This window comes from Kogia breviceps, chromosome 10, assembly GCF_026419965.1.
Source record: "Kogia breviceps isolate mKogBre1 chromosome 10, mKogBre1 haplotype 1, whole genome shotgun sequence".
Classification (NCBI taxonomy): Eukaryota; Metazoa; Chordata; class Mammalia; order Artiodactyla; family Physeteridae; genus Kogia; species Kogia breviceps.
In genome coordinates this window covers 60412503-60436407 of record NC_081319.1, presented here as the reverse complement: position 1 = coordinate 60436407, position 23905 = coordinate 60412503, and the positions used below count along the sequence as shown (strand labels likewise).

The window sequence follows — 23905 nt, the reverse complement described above, 5'->3', positions numbered from 1 at the left end:
ATGTGGAAAGACTATCTCCCAGTGGGACAGCGGATTCCTGGCACTCATTTCATTGCTTTCAAAGTTCCTTTAAAAAAGGTAAGCGAAAGTTAATACCCTATGCTTCCAGAGATCTGAATTCACCATATAGAGCCCTGGCTCTCAACCCCGTCGTACTCCATTTTCCCTTTTTATAGCAAATACTTTTTAATACCTCCTTTACTATCCGGAAATTGAATTCATAGATAAATACAACCTACTTTTGTACTTAATTAAAAAAACCAACTATAAGTAAAGAATAAAGTAATTTATAAGAAACTCTTATGTAGCTCAGTATGTAAATGTTTGGGGATGACTATACTAGAAATAAATAGTCAGTTACTTGTACCATGAATGCAATAAACTATGGACTTTGATTGATAATGATGTGTCAGTGTTGGTTCATGAATTCTAACAAATGAAGCACACTGGTATGGCACGTCGATCATGGGGAAGACTGTGTGGGATGAAGGAGAGAGGGTATAAGTGGGAGCTGTGTACACTTTGCTCAGTTTTGCTGTGAATCTCAAACTGCTCTAAAACTAGTCTTCTAATTTAAAAAGAAAAGTGTGTTGCTGGCACTTGAATAACCAAACAGATCAATGGAACAGAATACATTAATAAGCCAAATACATAAAGGAATACTTAGCAGTGAAAGCCATCCTTCCTATAGGTAGATAGTCCAGAAGTATTTATTTATGTGTCTATTTACAGGCAGTCTGCTTGGAGCTGGCAATACAGTGGTAGGCAAAATTGATGTGGTCCCTGCCTTCTGGGAGTTTACAGTCTGGTTAGGAGCCCAACATGAAATAAACAAACATAGAAATAAATAAATATATAGAAGTGAGCTTATTTTCTTGTGCCCAATCTCTCTGGGGGAAAGGATTGAAATACCGCTTGTAAATTCCAGAGGAGGAAACTTTACTTTGAATCTCATATGTTAGCATCACACGGTTTGAATAAATGGATAATATAATAAAGGATTTTAAACACATGTTCTTTCTTACTTTATTCTTTCTGACAGAGTTTTGAAAAGAATCTTGCTCCAGAAGAATGTTTTCCCCCCTTGGATCTTTTTTTAACAAACTCCAAGAATAGAATGAAGAACTTGGGCTGATTATTGACTAAACATATACTGGCCGCTATTATAAGCCAGAGGTAAATGGAACCCGTAATTGAAAGTGACCTTCTTTCTGATACTGTAGTAATTCATAGTAATTCAGTGCTTATCATCTTATGGTAAGGTGAATCCTGGCCTTCTTTCATGGGTTCAAAAAGGGAAGCTAGTGGTTTCCTTAAATACACATTTCTAATTGCTGTTTCAAAATGACATGAAAGATATGAATTGAACTATAGTATTTGGCAGTAGGCTCTAGATATGCTTAAGAAATTCTATAAGCTTCCATGTTCTCTATTTTGAAAATGAAGTAAACTTTTAGTAAGAATAGTAGTAGGCTGAAAGGAAAGAATGGTATGTCCATTATGTCTTTAGCACTTATTTTAAGCAGTTGCCTGAGCATGTTTAAGCATCACAGTAAAAGACAACTGTTCTCTACGTTTTATGCTTTCTTTTCCTAATACCTTCTGATATAGTACAGAAACCCATCTATTCTCTTGGCCCATGTAGGACATACCAGTGCAAAAGAATGATCCTTCTTCTGACCTGTTCCATAGCCTTGGAAGACAGTAACACCTAATGTTTCTTAATATTTGTATAGCAGTTTGCCATTTAGAAAGTTGTTTCATATCCATTGACTTAGTTAATCTTCACAAGAATCCTTTGCTGTTGAAGTGGAAGTAGTACTGATATCTCCTACTGAGTGCTTACTCTGCACTAAGCTCAGAGGATAGACAACTACAATTACTAATTTTGCAGACGATGAAACTGACTCTTGGAAAAGGAAGAATTGAAATTTCAACTCAGTTATTCCTCTTTTTTATTATGGTAAAATATACATACATCCTATTTATTTTAACCATTTATAAATATGCAGTTCAGTGGCATTAAATACAGTCACAGTGTTGTGTAACCATCGCCACTGTCTACAACCAAAACTTGTTCATCATCCTCAACAAGAACTCTGTAACCACCAAACAGTAACAACCCCATTTTCCCTCCCACCAGCCTTTAGTAACCTCTATTCTATTTTCTGTCTCTATGAATTTGCCTATTCTCAGTACCTCGTGTAAGTGGAATCTACACTATTTGCCCTTCTATGTCTGGCTTATTTCACTAAACCTAGTGTTTTCAAGATTTATCCATGTTATAGCATGGAACAAAATGCCATTCCTTTTGGGGCTTAATAAATCCCACTGTGTATATAACGTAGTTTGTTATTCATTGGTTGATTGACACTTGGGTTGTTTCCACCTTATAGCTATTGTGAATCATGCTGCTGTGATCATTGGTGTACAAATATTTGTTCAAATCCCTGCTTTCAGTTGTCTTAGATGTGCAGTGTAGGTAGTAGCAGAGTTGTTGGATCATATGGTAGCTGTACATTTAACCTTTGAGAAACTGCCAAACTTTTCTACAGTGCCGTCTTGTTTTTAAACAGTTATCACAAATTTTAAACATATACGAAAGTATACAAAGTACTTTGAGTGTTCCTTGTATACCCATGAGCTCATCCAGCTTTAATTTTTACCAACTGATGGCTGTCACATTTTATCTATACCCCCACCTGTTTCACCTTATTCCATATTATCTTGAAGCAGCTCCGAGACAACATGTAAATACACCTATACATTTTTGGTATGTATATTTAAAATATAGGACTTGTATTCCTTAATATAATTTTTTAGTATTAAATACCCAGTGAGTGCTCAAATTTGCAGTTGTCTCCTAAATGTCACAAAAAACGTTTTTAAGAATTTTGAATTAGATCCAAATAAGGTCCACACTTTGCCGTTGATTTTTAGCTCTCTGAAATCTTACTTAATCTATAGGTTCTCCCTCCATGTCTCTCACTTTTTTTTTCCTCCTTGAATTTTATTTTTAAAGAAACCAGGTAATCTGTCCCATCTAGATTTTGATGATTACACTCCATGTGTTGTTAACATATTCTTCAATCCTTTTATTTCCTGTAAATTGGTAGTTGATCAGAATGAAGCTTGCATGTTTTGTTTTGGCAAGACAGTTTCATAGGTGATGATGTGTTCTTCCATGGAGACATATAATTGTCTCTTTCTGTGATATTAGCAGTCACAGATGATTCATACCTACATCCATTAATTCAGTTGAGCCTTCAAAAGCTGGTGAATTCTGTTGTTCTTTTTTCACTTATTAGCTGGGTATATTTCTATCAGGAGAAGATTCCCCTCATCAACTACTTGGTTGCCCAGTTGTAGAGGCATGATTCTCTTCTTTTTTTTTTTTTTTTCCGGTACGTGGGCCTCTCACTTGTGGTCCCTCCCGTTGCGGAGCACAGGCTCCGGACACGCTGGCTCAGCGGCCATGGCTCACGGCCTAGCCGCTCTGCGACATGTGGGATCTTCCCGGACAGGGGCATGAACCCGTGTCCCCTGCATCGGCAGGCGGACTCTCAACCACTGTGCCGCCAGGGAAGCCCTCTTCTTTTATTTAAGAGTTTTAAAAAGAATTGATTCACAAATATCCTACAGTGGTGACCAGTTTTTTAAAATTTATTTATTCATATCCCTGTGGACTCCGTTACAGTTATTATTCTAATTGAGGTCCTATCTTTGGCCAGTTGGAGCTTCTCAGTGACTCCTGAGTCCTTTTGATATGACATCAGTTGTTTCTAGACTTTTTCAGTGGTCAGAGCTGGAAGATATGTATGTTTGTTTTCAATATAAAATATGTCATAGGTTCATACTGCTACTTTCCATTTAAATTCAGAACTACAGAATTTTCACTTATCCTTTTCTGTCTTCTATTGATAGTCTACTTTCTCCCACCCCGAGAATACCAGTTCTCAACAATGCCTGAAATTTGCTCTATTTCCCAATTTGAATCCAAGTTCGTCTGACTCTATTCTACTTAAATGGCAGCCGCTTTATGGCCCTTGAAATGTAAGAAAGAACATAAATGTGCGTAGATCGCTTCTCGGCCTTTTGGCTAAGATCAAGTGTAAATGTGGGTAGAACTGTTTATATCATTTTGAGTTACATGTGCATTCATTCACATAGATTTGCTTTTCCTTTTGCATGCCTAGTAACTGTCCATTCTGCAGTTTTAATGAAAATCAGGTGATACTTACTGGTTAAAGCAGCTTTGGAAAAAATGGCTCTCATCAGAATGACTGACATACTAAGTTTAATGTACTCTCTTGGTTTATATTCTGCCTTCTCTAATTAATTATTTATTCTTTCGTTACAAATGATGTAATACATATTTGCATGGTTTTGCCTTATAGGACTTACCAGAAACGAGTCCTTATTTAAGAATTTGTGCCATTGGGCATCAGGTGCCAAATGATGACACTATTTTTCAATTCGTATGTGCTGTTAATGGGTTTTTGAAAGAAAATAACGATAATGGTGAGTTGTTTCTGTATTTTTTTTCCTTTCCCTGAACTTTGGTATGCATTTTGAGTGGGGTTGGGGATTTTTAACATTTTTAATAGTTCTGGCATTAGGCCTGTTGTGTTTGGTAACATTAAGGTGGAAATGTCTGATGGTGCTAATAGAGGATGGTGTTTTTCCTGTTTATGGTGACAAACAATTTAGTTTAGTTTGGAAAGTGATTTTTGTGAGAAATATGAACTGAACTAGCTTCCTTATCTCTTTTTTTTTTAAAAAAAGAGACAAGTATATATCTTCCATTTGAGATAAGTATGTATTTTCCATTTGAATGGCAAATACATAAAAAAGATTAAAATGTTCTTTTGTCCTATTTATTGGCGTTGAGAGGTGGAAGAAAAGGTTAAGACTCTCAGGTTCTCAGCATATATTAGAGAGCAAAGAAAAAGCAAAGGTTCAGAGTGGGACAGATCCCTAGAAGCAAAACAAAACAGAGTGGACCAGAAGAGTGGCTTCCTCATCATATGCGTTTAAGATATGTTTGCTGCTTTTACCCTTTGGGTGCAAGTGAGGAAGAATACTGCCACCTCTTATACTTATCTTCAGACAGAAAGAACTGAAAATGCTGGTGTTTTCTTGTTTCCACTTTAAGATCTACTCAGTTGATAGTAGGTCTTAATAGCATCTGAATGTCAAGGACCCACTTGCCTTTTTCTAGCCTCTAACTATCAGAAGGAACATGGTATTTGCCGTGTTTGAAGACTGAGGAATCTTTCGTCTTTGGAACACCACTGACCCACATGAGAAAGTGTTCATTTTGTCCTCTTTCTAAATTTAGCCTGAGGAGTGTGCACTTTATTAAATAAATCTAACAGACAGTAAGTATTCCGTGTATTTATAAAATGATGCACATATATACCTAAAACAGGGAGTAGGGGAGAAGGAATAGAGATGGAGGTGGGAAGATAGGGGATAGGAGGTGAGAGAGAGAGGGAGAGACTGGAATTTCAAGATGAATTTTCATTCTGTAACCTGGTTGCTTAATGCAGGTACTAGCTCTTAAATATCTTAAGCCCTATTCACAGATCTTCCCTGTACTTGAGCTTTGAAGCTTGAGAGGCTTGTCCTTGCCTGTGATAACCAGGGTGCCAAGAAAGGAGGCAAATTATCTGATTTGTGTTAACTGTAGTCACAGAACTGTTACCTCTTAGGATGTCAGGGTGCAGCTGCCGGCCTACTAACTTCCTGCAGGCTCTTTTGTGTGTCTTCTGTCTGTTCCGCATGGGCTAGAAGATCCTTACGAGTGCATGAGAACACGTTTGTAAACCTTGATTGTTCACATGTTATACCAAGTGTAGTCCATTGCATATGCTGACTTGTCTGTGGGTCTTCTGCATGCAGTGGGCTAACTTCACCATGCTCTCTGCCATTGCAGTCTAAGGACCTTAGTTATGATCCGCTGGTGGCTTCCTCTCCTCTAAGCCCCTCCCACAGATGCCAGGCTCACTGATAAAGAGGAGGAGACTCTACTATCCACTCCCTAGAATTGGTAGAGACTCAGAAAATAAATTGTTTTAGTAAACACCAACAGCGTTATAGGTTTGTTGTTAGGGCACGGGAATACAGAGGAGACTAGAAGTCTTTGTTCAGTAGCCACTTAGAGTTATCTAGGAAGGTAAACATGTAGTGACTATAAGTGGGTTATTTATAATAAAAGAATCAAGCGCAACAGGAATATAGAGGAAAAACCGAGGAAGGCCTGACCGAGGAGACATCATTTGAGCTGGGCTTGGGGGAAGAGGATTTTGCCGGAATGAGGAAAGGACAGCCCAGGTATTGGGAAAAGGTACTAAAGGCACAGGGCTTGAGCTTGTGCTCTGGAGGGGCAGCCTCTGGTGCGACTAGAGGGTAGTGTGAAAGGGCAAAGAATTCATACATTCATTTTCAGCCAATATTTATATAACACCTTCTAAGTTGAAGGCACTGTTCTAGGAAGTAGGAAAAGAACAAAGTTCTTTCCCTTACGTACTTTATGTGCTAGTGGGGGAGAGAGATCAATAAATAAGTAAATATATGGAGTGTCAAGTGGTGCTAATTCATTGGAAAATAACAAAACATGATGAAGAGGTGAGGGAATGTGGTAGGTGATCAGGGACACCTGATGTATAGACAGACTTATTGGTGTCCATTGTACCCATGGTTTAAACAGGACTGGCTACCCCATGTGGAGGGGAGTTGCCAACCCCAAGAGGCAGACCATGTTTAAATTGTTCTGTTTACCATAATAATGTAAGCTAAGGTAAGCTGAATGCAAAAAAATGCAGTCAGAGAAATGTATGAAGTGGAAGGCAATTTTGCCCCCTACTCAGAGTTTGCCACCACTCATAATTTAGCACATATGTTTTCAGATGTAAAAATGCAGATATAAGCATATACGATGGTCCCTTGGTATCTGCAGGGGGATTGGTTTTAGGACTCCCCATGGATACCAAAATCCTCGGATGCTCAAGTCCCATATGTAAAATGGTGTAGGAGAATCAGCCTTCCTTATCTGCAGGATATGGAACCGTTGGATATACAGAGCTGACTATACATGTGATTGAATGGTATAGTATTCAGACATTTTGGTTTATAATTTAATATATGGTGGACATCTTCCTAGGAAAATATTTGGAGACGTCATTCTTATTTATTTATTATAATTTTTTTCCCTCCAAATTTTCTTTATGGACTTGGATATAAATTAATGAACAAAAACTTAAGCAAGATACATGTAACAATTTAATAGAACCAGATACTCTAATTCTTTCAGTTTTTCCTCAAACTCATCATGGGGTCGTAAGAAAATTAACCAACATGCATACTACTACAGTGAAATGTCAAATCTTTAAGTTCTTATGACATACTGAATTCTTGTATAATGCACTATGAAGAACCCTTCAAGAGACTTGTGTTTTGTATGTAGAAAAGTGTTAAGAGTCAAATATTCAACTCAATATAAAATAATAAGAAACACTTATGATTTGTTAGGTTGTGATTGCTTCTCCTTTTACTAATGAATGATTTTTTTAGCTGTAGTATCACTGAGCTGAACAAATATGTCATCTTTGAGTACATAAGGAAAAATAAACACATGCTGAATGGGTAAAACATTACAACTACATCTTTCCTAGACCATCTCTACTTCTAACACTTCAGAAGCTTAGAGATTCAGAGTGTTCTTATATTAATTGCAAGAAAAATATAAAGGAGAAATTCCTTCTTTTTTGAGATCACAACTGTGAAGTCGTGATTATACAAATTCTGCATTTGTGTGCAAAACGTGAAACACATTTATCTGAATTCTCCCTGCTTCGAATTGTCAGTCTCCCCGTGGCTGGGCCACGATCCACCTCCGTGTTGACTGAAGGGCACCTGGGTGGTTTCCTGCTTTAGGCAAATGTGAATAAATCACTATATGTACCTGAGTTCTCATCCCCTTGGGGTAACATTGCCCTCACTGGTGCTGTGTGCTTTGGGGTGAATGTCTAGCGGTGGGTGGCTGGCTTGTGTGGAATTTAATGACAAGTCACTGATTGGAAACCCGCAGCTCTTCTCCAGGACGGTGCCACCCTGGAGAAAGGGACACCCTGGGGTGGCGTCCACAGTGGCTGATTTCTTCTTCTTTTTCTCTGGCAGACCATGATACCCCGATTTGCTGCCTTGCAGCCAGAGGTGGCCGCGTGCCAACCTGGCCAATGAGGTCCAACCATTTAACAGGGGAACAGAGGCTCTGTCGCTCCTGCTGGCTTCCTCCTAGAACAGTGAGGTGATGACGTGATGGCTGCAGGGGCAGCCTTCTTGCAAACACGAGCACAAGAGTCATGAGCTGAGGACGGCAGAGCACGGGGGACCCTCAGTGACTTGGCAAGCCGCTCCAGCCACCAGGGCTGCCTGCCCCACCCTCGTGTGAAGCTCGAAGATGGAAAAAGTCTCTGTGCTTCCTTGGTGACCCCCCCACCTGAACACCAGCAACATGGGTGCAGGATAAGTGGGCCAGAAACACCATTAAGAACACTTGTCTCCAGATGGCGGCATTTGGGAGGTCTTGATTTTCTTGGTACACCTCTTTCATTTCCCACATTCTGGGAACACACAGGACCCCACAAATCTCCAGGGAGCCCACATTCTCTGGAAAGCAGAAGTTAGAAACTTTTAAACAATGTGAAAAATGTAAATGATGCTGTTTTCTAAAATAAATATATTTATATTTTATAATTTTTGGCTGCGTTGGGTCTTCATTGATGCACGCAGGCTTTCTCTAGTTGTGGCGAGTGGGTGCTGCTCTTCGTTGCGGTGCACGGGCTTCTCATTGCGGTGGCTTCTCTTGTTGCAGAGCACGGGCTCCAGGGCTCTAGAGCGCAGGCTCAGTAGTTGTGGCACGAGGACTTTGTTGCTCCATGGCATGTGGGTTCTTTCCGGACCAGGGCTCGAACCTGTATTCCCTGCATTGGCAGGCAGATTCTTAACCACTGAACCACCAGGGAAGTTCTACATGATGCTTTTGATGAGTACTTGATACCTTAGGGAATTGCCCAGGTTATAAGTAGTGAAGAAAAGACACAAGAATGTACAGAATCCCAACTTTGTAAAAGAAAAATAGAGGGAAAGAAAGATTAAGGGAAAAGATACAGACGGCTGCCCATGGTGACCGCTGGGTAGATAGTGTGGGTGGTGTTGGAGGGCCTCTGCTTTCCTAAATGTCTGATGGGAAGCAGGCGTCAGAGCCATCCCAAGCCAGCAGCTCCATCCCCGCCCTGAGGGGCCTGGGTCGGAGGCTGGGGCTCGTACCCTGGGGCACCTGCCTCCCCAACCCTTGCTCAGGCCCCTTCAAGGGCACAGCCAGTTGGTCCCCGTCGCCGTGCCCTCGCCCTGCTGTCTCCCTGGCCCTGGACCTGCTGGTGCGGGGGCGGGGAGGGTCCGGAAAAACCAAGAAACGTGTTTTTGTTTCCTGGTTGAAATTTGTAATTCAAATTTCTTCATGACAAGAGTAAGATGCACCTGTAAATTGTGGTGTTTCTCAACATTCCACAGACGAGCTGACACAGCCATGCACAGAAACACGGGGCCGCCTGCCCCGAACAAACCCTGTGAAGTCAGCTTCTGGAAACAGATATCACAGATGAGATGTCAGGAAAGGTATGGCCCCGAGGTCCACTAAACTCCCTTAAAATGTACAATAGTCAAGTTACTAGAAAAGATAACTTCATAATCTGAGAAAGCAATATGATTTTGTAGGTACTTTCCCATTTCAATACATTTAAATGGAAATGTTCAAGAGTTCTTAGTGTTTTGTTTTTATTGAAAAAGCCTCAGAATTGTAACGGGGTGAAATTTTGCAGGAAACCATCCTACATAAAATTACAGTAATTTCTCCAGTCCAGAAGGTTCAGTCCTGTGCGTGAGCTCCCAGCTCTTTCCAAGAGCACCTGCTTAGCATGTGAGGGTGGCTTCACGAGCGGCCCTAGGTCTGGGAAGCGGGGGCGGCGGCCCACAAGGCCTCGGCCTTGGGATCCCGGGGTCGCTCCGCGCTCCAACTGCGGTCCCTTTGGCGCTTCCGCTCACGGGCCTTGTCACGGTGCCGATCCCGCTCGTGGCCTCGGTCCCAGTCCCGCTCGCGGCCCCTGGTCCGGCCGCATTCCCACTCCCAGGGCTTCGCACGCTCCCGCTCGCGCCGCCGGTCCTCGAGGTCCTGGACCAGGAGGCTCTCAGCCGGCGGGGCCTCGGGCTCCTCCGGGGCCTTGTCCCGGGCCCGCCCCTCGAAGCTTGGGCCTCTGTTCTCGTGGCCCCTGCCCTCGCGGAATTCGGCCTCGGTGCTGGGGCCCGGGGCCGGCGGCTCCTGCGGCAACGGTCCAGGCTTGTGCGGCGGCGGCGACGTGAGCGCATCCGACACGGGGAAGTGGGCCGTGGAGGCCCCGACAGCGGCCCTCTGCTGCCTGAGCGCCTCCTCTTGCACCTCCACCTGCCTCTTCTGCTCTTCGATCTCCTTGTTGAGCTCCTCTATCATCTGCTGCTGCTCGGCCAAGGAGGGGGCCGGCAGGCCAGGCCCCCCGTGTGCCGCCGCACACATTCTGCCGGGCAGGTCCTCGACCCTCACTTTGGCTTCTTCTAGGATTGTCTCATCCTCTGGGTCATAGGCCACCTCCTCCCTCTCAGCTGCCGCCGCAGCCTTCTCCGTGTCCTGGTGGCTCCCGTGATCTCTGAGCTGAGTGTCGAAGGCTCTCTCAGGACAATACTCTTCCTCGGGGTCATATGGCCTGTCGTATTCCTCCTCCTCCAGAGCTTTGTCTTCTGAGAACTGACCAAACTGCTGGACAATTGGGTCCAGCAGAAGCGCCGCCGGCAGCCTGCCGCCGGCTTTGGCTCTCGAGTCCTGGTGTGGGGCTGGGGCCGACTCGGCAGGCTCTTTGGTGGGGGGGTCAAACGCCTTCCTCTTCCCAAAGAGAGTCTGCAGGATATATTCTAGGGGCGAAGCTGTTTTTGAAGAGGCAGTGACAGAGGAAGCGGCCACCGCAACCGTCACTGACGCGTGTGATGCTGTGACAGTGTTCGAGGCTCCTGGTTTGAGCGAGGACAGTATCTGTAACACGGAAGATGAGGCCGGTGCACCCGGTGCTTCTGGAGGAGGGGGTGGGTGTGGGGGAGACCCCGGGGCTGTGGTGCTAACAGCCGCGTCCCCTGGGCACAGCGGGTACTTGGGGGGCTTCTTCTCAGGAAGCAGGGCTGCTGGCACTCTGGGGTGGATGGGATCCATTTCTTCTTGGGTTTGAGGCCGGGGCCGCTTCTCCTCTGTCTTGTCTAATTTGTCCGCATTTGAAGGACGCTTTCGTTTTTGACAGATTACTAACCCCAGGATTATGTTCGGACGCGGGGACTCAAGACCTAAAAAAAAAAACAGTTGTGCAAATTTTAGAATCGAATTGTAGCTTTTGTCCTTCAGGGGTAAGCTCTGGGTGTGAAGGGCAGCAGGGGGGATGGTTTCCAGAGGGAGGAGGAGGAAATTCTGTGGCAGAACAGAAGCAAGTGTTTGAAGACCTGCTGCAAAAGATGCAGACTGCACTGCACACCTGCCCAGCCTGACGGGCCCACAAACCACAAAACCAAGGGCCCAATGCACATGCGAGTTCGCCCAGTGCTAAAATTATTACAGATTTTCAATTATACATGACGCTAGGGTAGAGGCGTGCTGGAGGAGGTGGGGAAGGGCAGCATGCACACACTCCAGGCCGTTCACCTACTGGGAGTGAAGCCTGTATGTACCAGGATGGTTTCTAAACAAACTCTTAGCTGTGCTCCTTTATTTTGCCTCTTGCTACAAATCAGGAAGGCAGCGCCCCCTTTCGACTTTAACTTATGAGCTGCAATGTGTCAATTAAGCTAGTCATACGAAAATTAAAGGTTCAATTAAGGACCAATTCTACAACTCAATTATAATGATCAACAAAATTATACTGATCGATATAGCACATGCCATTCGATAAGTTCATTAGTCACTGGTGTCAAAATTACAATTGATGGGAAAAGGGAGCTGACCAAAATGCCTAAAACAAATGTTCTTGCAGGTTTAGAAAGACACTCAATGACCAGTAATTTATCGAAAGCTACCGAACGCTCAGGTCTCTGTCAACACAGGACGTGCGGCTTAAAGCCCAAAGGTGTTCAGGAGAGGGGCGACAAAGGACACACCACCTGGAGAACATGCTGGGAATTTCAGAACATCGCACAGTTCTTCAAAAATAATTATTTCTTAAAAAATTATTCGTCCCAACATTCTGGACTGTGGTGCACTGTACCAGGGATGCTACTGTTTCTGTACGGCTCCTCCACCCTCACACTAATAACAAACCCGGAATACCAACAGGGGAACAGAAAAGCCCAAGTCACAGATCGGTCAGTTAGGGAGAAATGATAAACATGGGACCAAAATTTTGTTTCAACAGCATATTTAAAATGAATCAAATTGTATAAACTCGATTTACACATAAATCACTACTGTGTAAAAGATACTCATGCTATATATTTTTTGTTTACTCACTAAAAAAGAAAAGCAGCACTGTTTTTCCTGTTCTTTCTGTGACCGTAAGTTGATCACAGATCAAATAGTTGTCTCTGGACACCCCCTGTGTAGTTCTGAGCGCCTGTCACCCTTTCTAAATTCCAACAGAGATGGGTTGACATGCCGAGCACAAGGGTGGCGGATGTCCCATCCCACCCGCAAGGAGGAGGAAGACCAGGCCTGGCACAGTGAGCTGGGCTGGCCCAGCATCCGCATGGATCGGCGACGTACTGCCGGCCCCCCTCCCCACTGTGCTCAGCGCCTCGTTTCACAGGCTGACATTCAAGGGCTGAGGTGCCCATGAAGACACCCACTCGTGATCAGAGGAACGGCTGCCAGAATGTCCTCTGCCTGCCCTTCGGACGACAGTGGTGACTCAGGGGAAGGAGGAGCCGGCAAAGGAGGGTGTGGAGGCCGGAAGGCCAGGCCGCTGCACTGGGCATGGCACCCAGATGGTTCTGCTCAGATGTGAAAAGATACTCTAGCAGGTTCGCTTTCTAATCAAAATGAATTCTTTTAACTTAAAATAGTAAATCTCTCACTCACTGTTACCAGCCACTTACTGGATAATTTACAGCTAACTGATATCCAGTGTGGGGCACAGTCAATAGCTCAACTGGCTCTCGTGGCCCTTCCTGGACCGACTGTCACTGACCCGGCCCCAGAGCTGGCAGAACAGGTCCCCAGACCGAGCCACAAGCTGGAGCCTTGGCCAGCTCGGCAGGCAGCAGCAGCAGAGGAGGAATGTGCTCGGCCACGTGCGTGGGGGTGGGGAGGGCTGGGGAGGGCTGGGGAGTCCTGGCCAGGGGTGTCCTCGCAGCAGCCCAGGGCCCTCGACTGTCCTCAGTGCACATGGGCTATGCTACCTCTGAAGAGCTAAACTTCTAAGGTGCCAACACTAGGGCCTGCGGCGTGAATCACGCATCAGGTCAAAGACGCTCTCTGTGGAGGGTCAGCCACTGCGCTAAATCCAGGGAGACGGATGGGGTCCTGTCCTCGGGAGGTGTGCCAGCCCTACAACTTGCAACGGCTTTACATGCTTCCTAACAAAAGTGATATATCCCAGACTCGGCGCAATTCTCTAGACTCTACCCACTGTGGTCACAGGCATCACAGGGGAGGTTATGCTTAAATTACTTAACATTTACATTTTTTTCGAAAACAGTAAAACTCCCTGGAGACCAGCCTCTAACTAAGCAGCTAGTCATATTTTTAAATGCTTTCAGCTCTCAACCACTTCATCTACACACAACCGTAAGCGATCTAACAAAGCTCCAGAGTCCGAGGAGTGTTAGTTTTGAATTTCCCCACTAATCTTCAGGAGGATTTTACATTTAAATAGGGCTGTTTTTGAAGCAGTCAAATATTATCTGCTTCGCCTGTGCACGTTATGGCTGCATGGAGACTTGAAATGTAACTGGCACTGTGGAGATGACTTACTCGTGGAAGAACAAGATTCACTGTGCTACTGGGGCCTCGGCAGTGACCGTTAGGGAGACGAGGGCACCGTCTGGCTCCACCCCGCTCCGCTCCCTCACGACAGGCGCCTGGCAAGGGCACGCTGGACACAGTCGAAGGGCTACTACCATAGGGGCGGTGGCAGGGGCAGCTTTCCCCCGAAGCCCCCATTTTTGGCCTGGGGCCCCTGCGGGCGCGCCCACTGTTGAGTGTGACGCCTAGAGAGGAAAGGACGCCACCCCCCGAGAAGGCACAGAAGCAGTGAGCACGCCGGCTGCATGCAGGGACAAGGCTCCCACCGGGGCCCGGGATGCCTCCCCAGCTCCGCACAGGGTCTCTGTCCCACGGTTACAAGCGGGGTGCTTACTTACCAACCTCCCTTTGAGGGTAGTGGTGAGGCTTATGACTCATCAAGTAGATGAGAACTAGGTGGGGGGCCACTGAACTATCATTTCCAGACAAGGGGTACTGATCAGACTGAGCACCCGGGTGTCGGCACCCCTGCCCGACCCCCTCCAAATTGCGGAAGCAAACGTGTCCACAATGCCCCGTGTGGATGAAACAAGACTTCTTAGCTGCATGTAGGTCCCCGAGTCTTCACTGTGAAAGGGGCAGCCCCAGACCACCCGTGTAGAGAGAGAAGTGGACAAACCCAGGGACGAGGGACACCTTAAGAAATGTGTGTGTGGATTTCCTGAGCCAAGACCCAAACCAGGATCTGTGTCCAGGTGTGTCAGCAACAGGGCTGCGGGGGACCATAGCCTGACCACGAGCAGGCCGTGCAGGCCTCCCCGGCTCCGCACATGAGTTCAACACCTTGCGTCCTCGCCTGCTTCTCGAGTGTGAGCCATACTGTCAAAATCTACGGGGCTCCCAAGTCCAGAGACTGACGAGCCGAGTCAGACACTCTCCACCCCCACAGACCTGCCCTCCTCTTCCCAGAGGCCCACCTGCTGGCGGGCTGCCCAAAGTGGGAGGCCTGTGCCCCACCGAGGCCTTGGGATGGAGATGCGGCCGGGGCGGACCCTGTCTCCACGCTTACGGGCCCTGCAACCTCAGGCAGCGGCAACCCTGGGCAGTGCGGGCGCTCCCCGCTGAGGGGCTGACGTGGGGGGTCAAGGGCGCTCCCAGCAGGTTGCGGGGCCAGCGCTGCCGGGCAGCATGTGCTCAAGCCCGCTGGCTGCTCCATCGAGGGACACAGCAGCCCCTCGGACTGGACCTGTGCCGTCAAAGGATGCTGTGCAGAGACAGGAGGAACACCCCCAGCCCACCTTCCCGACACTCACACACACACACAACACGCACGTGACGCACACACCACGAGCCTAGGACACACGGACGTCTGTACCCAGGGAGCGCCGAGTCACGAGACAAACGTGCGAAGCAGCTCAGGCAGGTAACGTGGCCTGGGGCCAAGGGAGTCTGACTGATGTGCAAGTGTACAGAACACATAAAGACGTTAATATCAAACAAGGTATCAGGAGAATTAAAAATATATATACTAAATTAAACAAGCTGAGATTTAGAAGTCCTCCAATTAAAAAAATAAGTCTTAAAAGTTTATGGTAAAATTTCCCACACAATTACGTTTGCAAAACCCCCCTTACTACTTTATTTTAATGAAACATTCATTCTCTATCGTGGGTGAAAACCTGCAGGCTTTGAGCAACCCCTTCAGGAAGTGACAGCCTTGGGAATGCAGGCGGAGGAGTGACGTCCACTCCGCTGCTCATCAAGTGTGGTCACTCAGCAGACGAGGTGAGTGCCCTGCCCAGCCTTCCTTGTCCCCGTGTCAGCCCGAACACCCAGCATGGGCCCCTCCCTCCGCCAGCCGGGGCCCAACCCAGCACTGCGCCGGCTCCCGCCACGGCTCCAACTGGGGGTCTCCTCAGTGGCCCCCACCCACCTGCCTCCTCAGCACGCCGGACCTTGTCCACCTCTGCCCCCTCAGGGTCTGTCTGTGGCCCCGAACCTGGCAGCCCCCTGCTCGTGTGACAAGGTGCACCGGGGTGGAGTGAGGCAAGACCCCACCGCGGGCTCTGCAAGTGGAGCCGTGAGAGGGCCTCCAACACGGGGGAAACAGGGCTTCGTCCCCTCCCAGGTCCCACTGCCACACATGCACAAAGGGTGCGTGTCACAGGATCTACGCTCCCACTAGGCCCCGCACAGGCTTCCGCCCTTGTGACTGACCGGAGGCTGCACACAGCTCCGTGTGTTGTGTCAGGGAACATGAGTCCCGCGGCTGCACATAGCTCCGTGTGTTGTGTCAGGGAACATGAGTCCCGCGGTCATGGGGACCGAGCAGGACGCCGGGCCCAGCCGCAGGGACGCCGGGCCGTGTAAGGGCCTGGCTGCCGCAGGGGCGCTGGCCGTGGACACGGAGGCGCCAGGCATGGGCGTAGCCACCGCCTGTGGAAGCAAGCGCTTCAAGAGTGCTGACTGCGGGTTACCCTCAGCACCTTTAAGGCTTAGCCATTTTGGGGGGCGCCATGGCCAAGGAGACACTCCCATTTAGCCATCTTTGTGTGAGACTTAAGTCCCATCACCTTCTCAGGGTTAAGACGAGTTGAGTCCCCAGAGTCCACGGCCCCCTTGGAATCACCCTTACTTAGCTCCCTTGACAAGCCTGAACTTTCTTTCCGGTCAGCCTGTATGTAAGTCATTCTTTAGAAGCAGCACTTTCTAAGGAGTGAGTGAACAGAAAGTGGTCTGCCAAAGAGAAGAATTGGAGCAGCAGATTTCAAAGTGACTATTTCTAGAACTAGTTCCTGTCTCAACGCTATTTCTCATTCCTCCTCAAACTGAATGCCTGTAGCACAGAGGCTTGGCCTGACGCCTGCAAGAGGCAAGCCCGCAGGCCAGGCCCAGGCCCCGGCCTCCCGGCACTGCCCAGCTCCTGCCACCAACACCCTGCTCACACGAGGCGGGTGGGCTCCGGACGGGTTCGTCCCTCTTCACAGGACTTTTCTAAGACAATTCGCACCTTCCTCAGGGGACCTCCGGTGCCACCCTTCACTATCCGGGAAGCCCCAAAGCTTGACGCTGCTTCACCCCTGCTCCCAAGTTCTGCTGCCAAAGGCCGGGTCTGAGTGAGGCATGCAGCTCGCTGTGACGGACTCCGCAGGGCATGGGGGGGACGTGTGGGCTGTTGTTTACCACGACGCCGAAGCGGCCGCGGCTGCTGAAATAGGAGTAGAGAGAGATATAGGCCACATCCTCCTTCTCCGTCGCAGGGTGGAAGCGGATCAGACACAGCTCCTGCAACAAACAGAGGGCGGGGAGCATTGACCCGCGGCCACTCGGGAAGGCAACCGCTTCACCTGGCACCTAAGCCCCCAAAGCAGGAGGGAAGCGAGGAGAGAAGCGACCAGCTCTGATTCTGACTGTCACAGCCCCGCTGCCCAACACATCAGGACAATGAGCTGGTGAAGAGGACACAGGCCCGAGTCTCAAGACTGCTGGGTTGGGTCTTGCTTTCAGAGGAACTGCTTTAAAACTACTTCGCCCCACTGTCCTCCACACAGAGCCCACCTCCTGGGGCTCTCGTAGTAATGGGGTACTCTGTGTGCAGGGGCAGCCTGGGGCAGTGTCTGACACAGAGTTAAGTGACCACAAAGCGTGCGATGAGCTGCCTGCGGCTCCGAAATGGGAGGGCTGAACTAGACCAGGGTCGTAACCCTTCTGTGAGCCCAGTGAAAACAAGAGCCCCTCCCCCAAAGAGCACTGCACACGCAGACACACAGCTGCATCCGCATCTCAGGGGTTCACAGACTCCAGCCCAGCCGCCTGCCCCGACCTCTACTCCATCAGCTCAGAAAAGAAGGGACAGAGCATCCGTATTTCTAACTCCGAACTACACATGCGCTTTCACAAAGCTTCCACCGTCGTGCTGCTCAGACACCCCTTCTTCACAGGTTAGCCAGCTATCAACTTAAACGTTCAGCTGCAAATATCTCATGAACTAGAGACGTTTCAGGTATTAACATGCCAGACGAGATGTCCCAGAGTGAGCCGTGTGTAAACAAACCCCTTCTTCCTTGGGTGCAGAGGTCAGACTGTGGGCAGGTAGGTACCTTAGACACTGAAGATCTGAGTTTGCCGACGTAATCCCAGACTGTCTTTGGGGCAATCCTTCCGCCGATGTGAATCGTGTTGGGCAGGACCTAAGTGAAATGAACTCTGATTAAATGGCCGGTGGAACCGTGGCGGTCACAGAGAGACCCCAAACTACCCGAGATTCACAACTAAGAAAACTGCAACTATCCCAAACAAAACGGCAATAACTGTGTCGAATGTTGCTTAGTTGACTAACATCCCGGATCATGAGTGACCAAACCCAAGGGTGGTAGGAGGATAAGCTTCTGCTAAATAGGATGACATTTAGCACAATGTTTTACTGTTGTCTTTTATGAACATACACACATGGTAAAGATCCAGGTATGTCTCAGAAGTGACTGAGCACTTGTTGTCAAGTCTGACATGCTAGTGCTGTTTTTGTTCATTTTGAAAAATAAGAGACCTTTCATGTGTGCCCCTCCACACCAATGCAGGTCACGTGTGTCTGGCCACACCTGCAGCGGGCACATGCACACCCAGGTTTGGTTTTGCACAAGCTCTAGCAGGACAGAGGGAGAAGGAAGACAAGCTTCAGCTTTTTCAGAAAAGATGGAGGGTCTGATTTCTCACTTGAATTTTCCCCATTGTCCAAACTGCATAACCTGCTGACTTGGCCCAGCAACCCCTATTTTGCCTGCAGAGGTGCTTGTGCATCCAGACACTCAGCAGGAAGGTGGTCACACGCCTGACTCCAGTGTGGGCTCAGAGCGCCTGTGGAAAACGTGCGCACGCACACGCACACACACAATTCTCTCCCTCCTGCTCCTAACCTCACTGAGATAATCAAAACATCCAGAGACAGGATACGCCTTAGTGACAAACTTTGCTACACTCTGCATGTTCATAAATCCTTTCCAAATGGTGCTGAGTGTAGACAAAAAGAGGGTGGTATCTCCTTCTGGAGGGGACCGGGACTCTGAGATGCTGCAAAACAAAACCACAGAAAATACATGAATCTTTCTCTGTGCCCAAAGAATCCCCAACATTTATTTATTTATTTAACATGTTTATAAAAGCAAACTGAATTCCTGCAAGTTTGGATAGCTTACTTTTTCAAATTAATTACCTTAATCATAATGATATAAACACATTCTGGTCAAAGAGATATACACTATTTAGGCAATAAACTGGATGGCTGTACATTCAAATTCCAGTTTTCAAGAACTATATTTCTAAGGTGATAATTAGTCATCCTAAAACTGAAGCTTTAAAGAACGCCTTTTTAAAATAGAAAACTGAGGAGAGTTGTATTTCTGGGTGGATTTCAGAGCCGAATGACTGAATCGCTCATTACTGCTCCTCTGTCCATCTGAAAGAAAGGCCACAGCTTGGCTGCTCAGACCACACATGGGGGCCGCACCTGATGCTCGGTGACGGCGGGACCAACAGGAGGTATCTGGGCTCGGGCGACGTGGACGGCTTGACCAGGATGGACTTAGGCACCGTCACGGAAGTCGGCACAGGCTTCGGGACACCCTGTTGGGGTTCCGCTGGGTGGGCGCTGCCTGGGCGGGCTGCCGAGGGAGCCGTACCCGTGCTCGGCCCGCCTGGTGCAGTCCCGGGGTCTCGGCCAGACACCGTGACTGTGGTGAGCACTCCGCCGCCACCTGGGGCTGGGCAGGGGGCACCTTCCAGGGCAGAGGGCTCGGGGTGGCCATCCTCTGGAGGCACCGGGAGGGACTTTCCCTCCAAATGGGCATGAGCAGCGCTTTCCAGGTCTGGCTCCGAGGCGTTTTCAGGCAGGGTTTCTGCTGCCACATCATCGGCTGAGCTGAGAGCGGGCTCAGAGGCAGAGTTGTCATGCTCGGACTTTGAGTCCTCCTTCTTGGCAGAAGTTGACCACTTTCGTGTTTGCGGCACTGGCTCATCTTCCGACGATGGAACCTGACCTGGAGAACAGAAGTAAGGCCTTCGTGAGAAATCCCACACGTTCGAGAGCAAAGCCTGCCCACGGGTGGACGGACGATCACCGCTTTAAAATGACAACACTATAAAGGTAGGGGCTCACTTCCTAAGCTTGAAGAAACGATTCTAGCCTTTCCACTTTGTAACTTGCTTTGAATGCAGCTGTCCTGAGAAGGGTCTCCACAGTCTCCCCCCAGATCTGCTCACCTGTGCAGATCTTACAATTCAGGTCAAAGAGGTGCGCCCGGTGCTGCGGGGTCGTGTCCTGCAGCACACTGCCGACAAGGTCAAGCAGGGGTGCTGCATTCATCTCGGGGGCCGCCCGCACTGATTCTTGCTGTTCCTAAAGCACAAGGAGGAGATCATTTCTTTTCCACCCCCTCTCCAAATTAGCAGTACCCATGGAAAAAACTTCTTACGTGACTGAGAAGCAGTGAAAAAAGAGAAAAAGGACTACTGAATACAAGTACTTGAGAAGCAATACAACTACACACACTTGTGTCAGCTCAGTGTCTTGCCCAGTAATTCAGGCACCTAACAACGTCTGGAATGGGATCATCTTAGTCACTGGAAATCCTAAATGCTTACATCACAATCTGATACTGGCATAGAATCTTCCATATTGGAAATACTTTCCTGTTTAACGGTAGGCTTCTTAGTCTCCTTATGCAATTTAGTTCTGGACTCCATCACGTAAGATGAAAAAGACATACAAACGTGAAGCCTTAGCCCTTCTTTCGCAAGGGGACTCTCTCATGCCAACAGGCTATTCATTCACTCTGGGGTGGGGGGGGGGCGCTGGTGTCAGGCTTGTGGCACCCGCAGCCGCCTCTCCCGTCGGCACTCACAGGCTTTGATGATCTCTCTTTCCACATGGGAAGCTCTTTGGAGACAAGTTCTTCTGGCTTCATTCTGACAAGTTTTGCCAACGAGATTTCTTCATGCATAACACGACGGAAGAGCCCCTGTAAACAAACATCTCTTGTTCACTCGTTCAAAACCCTCTAAGACACTAGAGAGGATGTAGAGAAGGGCAGCAAGGTAAGCCCCTGCCCCGCGGCGTGACGAGGGCCCGGAGTGTCCCATCGATGCTCTGAGAACAAGGGCCCCGAGGTCGGGCAGCTCATCTCGAGAATCCCACCGCACTGACCCTGCTACAAAGACCATCTCACGGAAAACACAATCGACCAAAGAAGGTACAGTGTTAGGGACAAAGGTAGAAGAAAGCCCTTCTGCCAGGGGGTTAACAAGGTGAAATGGAAAGTCAGAGTACATGCCCTGCTTCTAAACACAGGTAAGAGGTCAAGAGGCCTACCCAGACAGCGTGGGCCCTGGAAGACAGGCAGGCGTGCAGGAGGCAAGAACCTTAGCAGGCGAGCACCTGGCCCCACGGGAACAGCGTGCCACTCCCCCACGGCCGCAGGGGGACCCGGTGCCCTAACCCAGGCCGGGGCAGCCCCCACTCCTGACGGTGGGACACGCACCTGGTTCCTGCGGTCCCTGAGGTTGAACATGAGGCTGCGGTACTTGCTCTTGTACCGACTGTCTGTGGCTCGGAACAAGTTAAACATCTCCTCCTCGATGTGCAGTGCAATTTTTCCAACTTCATTTTGTGTCATGAATAAGTCATCGCTGTCAGTGACTCTACATGGAATGAAAAAAGACCCACGGTAACTGCTGCACTGACATGCCATGCGGGATCTCAGCTCCCCAACCAGGCATGGAACCCCGGTGCCCCCTTCAGCGGAAGCACGGAGTCTTAACCACTGGGCCGCCAGAGAAGTCCCACATGTGACATTTTTCTTAAGCAGCGGGGCCACTGTGAAACAACCACCCTTTACGTGGAAAACTTTCTACTTTAACAGGTAAGACACAAAGTGGAACAGCCCACCTTTTCCACAAGATCTCCTTCAAGGAGCGTCTTATGTTTTGCCGCATTTGACAACCTGGCTGTGACGAGGCGGGGCTCGCGGGGCCCAGGCGTCCCGGGGCTGGAGAGGCCAGGGGAAGCGAGGTGGTCCCAGGCATCCTGACGGCGCCCACCGAAGCAGCGGAGCCGGGGAACTTTCTGGAAGCAGACGTGGCAGCAACAGGTGCCAGCCTTGCCTGCTTGGCTGAGGGAGTGCTGCCCGAGGGGGAGGGGGCGGCCGAGAGCCACGGCCTCTTGGGGATTGTGCCCTTGAAACCCGGTGGCGACTTTTTGATGGCCGGTTTGGCTGCTGCCGTGTTTGCCAAAGGAGGGCACTTCTTCGGAAGGAGGTTCCTGAGCGAGGGCTGCTTGCCGCCCCCAGAAGAGCCTGGAGGAGCCACCTTCTTCGCCACCACTGCCACTGCCGCCTTGGCCTCTGCGCGTCGGTCCTCCTTCACGGCTGCAAAGGAGAGGGGCCCGCTTAGTGAGGCAGGGGTGCGGGGGTCCCCACACAGCATGTGCACCCGAAACCAGCAAAGTTAATAACCAGGCATCACTGTGAGACAGATTTAAAGAGCATTTTTAAAGTAACTGTTAAATTCAGAAAAGGGGTGTCAAAAGGGCTACCAGCAACATTTATGATAGTGAATATACTTTGTTTCAGAAAGGAATGCTTCATTATTAAAACTTTTACTTCAACCGATAAACCAGTAAGCTATCAAAGGCTTGATTTAAACCATTAGCTTAGCTTGGAACTCGAAGGGCAAATTTTGCTGTTATCAAGAAAGGTACAGATTTCAAAGACCACTCTCGTGGAGAGGCCCAGGGCAGTTTCTGGTCAACAGGAGCTGAGAAAATCCTTCCAGGGTGGATCAGACACTTCTCTTCGAAGGCACACCCAAGCCCCACCCCGGGGGCCCTTGGGGCACTGAAGGGCCAGCAGGAGCCCACCCTGGGGCGGAGCTTAGAGGTGCTCATCGTCCTCTTGGACAAATGTCAACCAGACAAGGTGACGTTAATAAAAGACAGAATGTTGGCAGAAAACTGCAACACGGGGGAAGACCAGTTATTTTTACACTAGGAGCCGGGTGGCAGGAATGCCACCTGCTGTCATTCACGTTCCCATTCGCGCCCCTCTAGCTGCAGCTCGCTATTGGGGAAGACAGTAGGTTAGCACTTTTAACCCAAACAAGGATTACAGCCAAAAGCTAAAAGGAGAGTCTCTATGCCAGTACTTCGCATGGACTGATGACATTTAATCCTGTATCGGACCATCAGAATTACAGTCAGAGGCAAGCAAGCAGGTTCATCCTAAGGCCAGTCCCTTGGTCTTAGGGGCGTGTGGCCCAGCAGAGGTACATGGGCAGCCGTGACTGAGAGCAGGGGTGTGTTCCCAGATGGCCCTGCTCAGGCCCACCGCCCAGAACGTCTGGGACCCAGGACAGAACGGGTTGGGGGGTGGGGGGCAGGCAGGTCCAGGGAGCAAGCCAGGAGAGCACAGGGACACCACCTAGGGCCACGTCACACAGGACCGACGGAGAAGCCACCTCTCCAGGCGCAGGCTTTTCTCAAACTACCCACAGCGCAGTGAGCCCCCAGATTCTAAACGGGACACTTCGAGATACTCTAGCAGCCTTCCGATTTGACGCAGGGCTTGAAGACCCACCAATTCCAGTCAGCTGCCGGAGCTTCTTGCAACTGTACTAGTGAAGCAGGGAGAAAATGTGAAGTCCTGGGAGAGAGGTGGGACCCTGTCTACAAATAAGGCCTGACCCCACTAGAGTCCCCCAAGGTGTTCACAGCCTACACCCTGCGTGACCATCCTGGCGAAGGGCCAGAGCGCTGCTCCCAGGACTGCCTTCCTCCAGCACTCGTCAGGCCAGTTCAGCCACAGGTGTTAAAAGCCCGGGGACAGGGAC

At 48.8% G+C, this 23905-nt stretch overlaps 1 protein-coding gene and 1 pseudogene across 1 annotated transcript in view; one reads left to right on the top strand and one right to left on the bottom strand.

Annotated features, from left to right (window-relative positions):
- The first annotated feature begins 4079 nt into the window (after window positions 1-4079).
- LOC131764705 (U2 spliceosomal RNA) lies at window positions 4080-4240 on the top strand (annotated as a pseudogene).
- Window positions 4241-10006: 5766 nt separating this feature from the next.
- Window positions 10007-23905, bottom strand: part of LOC131764152 (death-inducer obliterator 1-like) — a 29448-nt gene continuing 15549 nt past the window's right edge. The window contains exons 5-17 of the mRNA XM_067043199.1: window positions 21969-22446; window positions 21562-21721; window positions 20927-21042; window positions 20666-20771; window positions 20285-20420; window positions 19533-20061; window positions 18943-19096; window positions 18130-18219; window positions 17108-17314; window positions 16355-16465; window positions 15099-15275; window positions 12913-13033; window positions 10007-11424 (exon numbers count right to left, since the gene is read on the bottom strand). Of these exons, the coding sequence (XP_066899300.1) occupies window positions 10007-11424; window positions 12913-13033; window positions 15099-15275; window positions 16355-16465; window positions 17108-17314; window positions 18130-18219; window positions 18943-19096; window positions 19533-20061; window positions 20285-20420; window positions 20666-20771; window positions 20927-21042; window positions 21562-21721; window positions 21969-22446 (3803 nt within the window). The remainder of the gene's footprint in view (window positions 11425-12912; window positions 13034-15098; window positions 15276-16354; window positions 16466-17107; window positions 17315-18129; window positions 18220-18942; window positions 19097-19532; window positions 20062-20284; window positions 20421-20665; window positions 20772-20926; window positions 21043-21561; window positions 21722-21968; window positions 22447-23905) is intronic.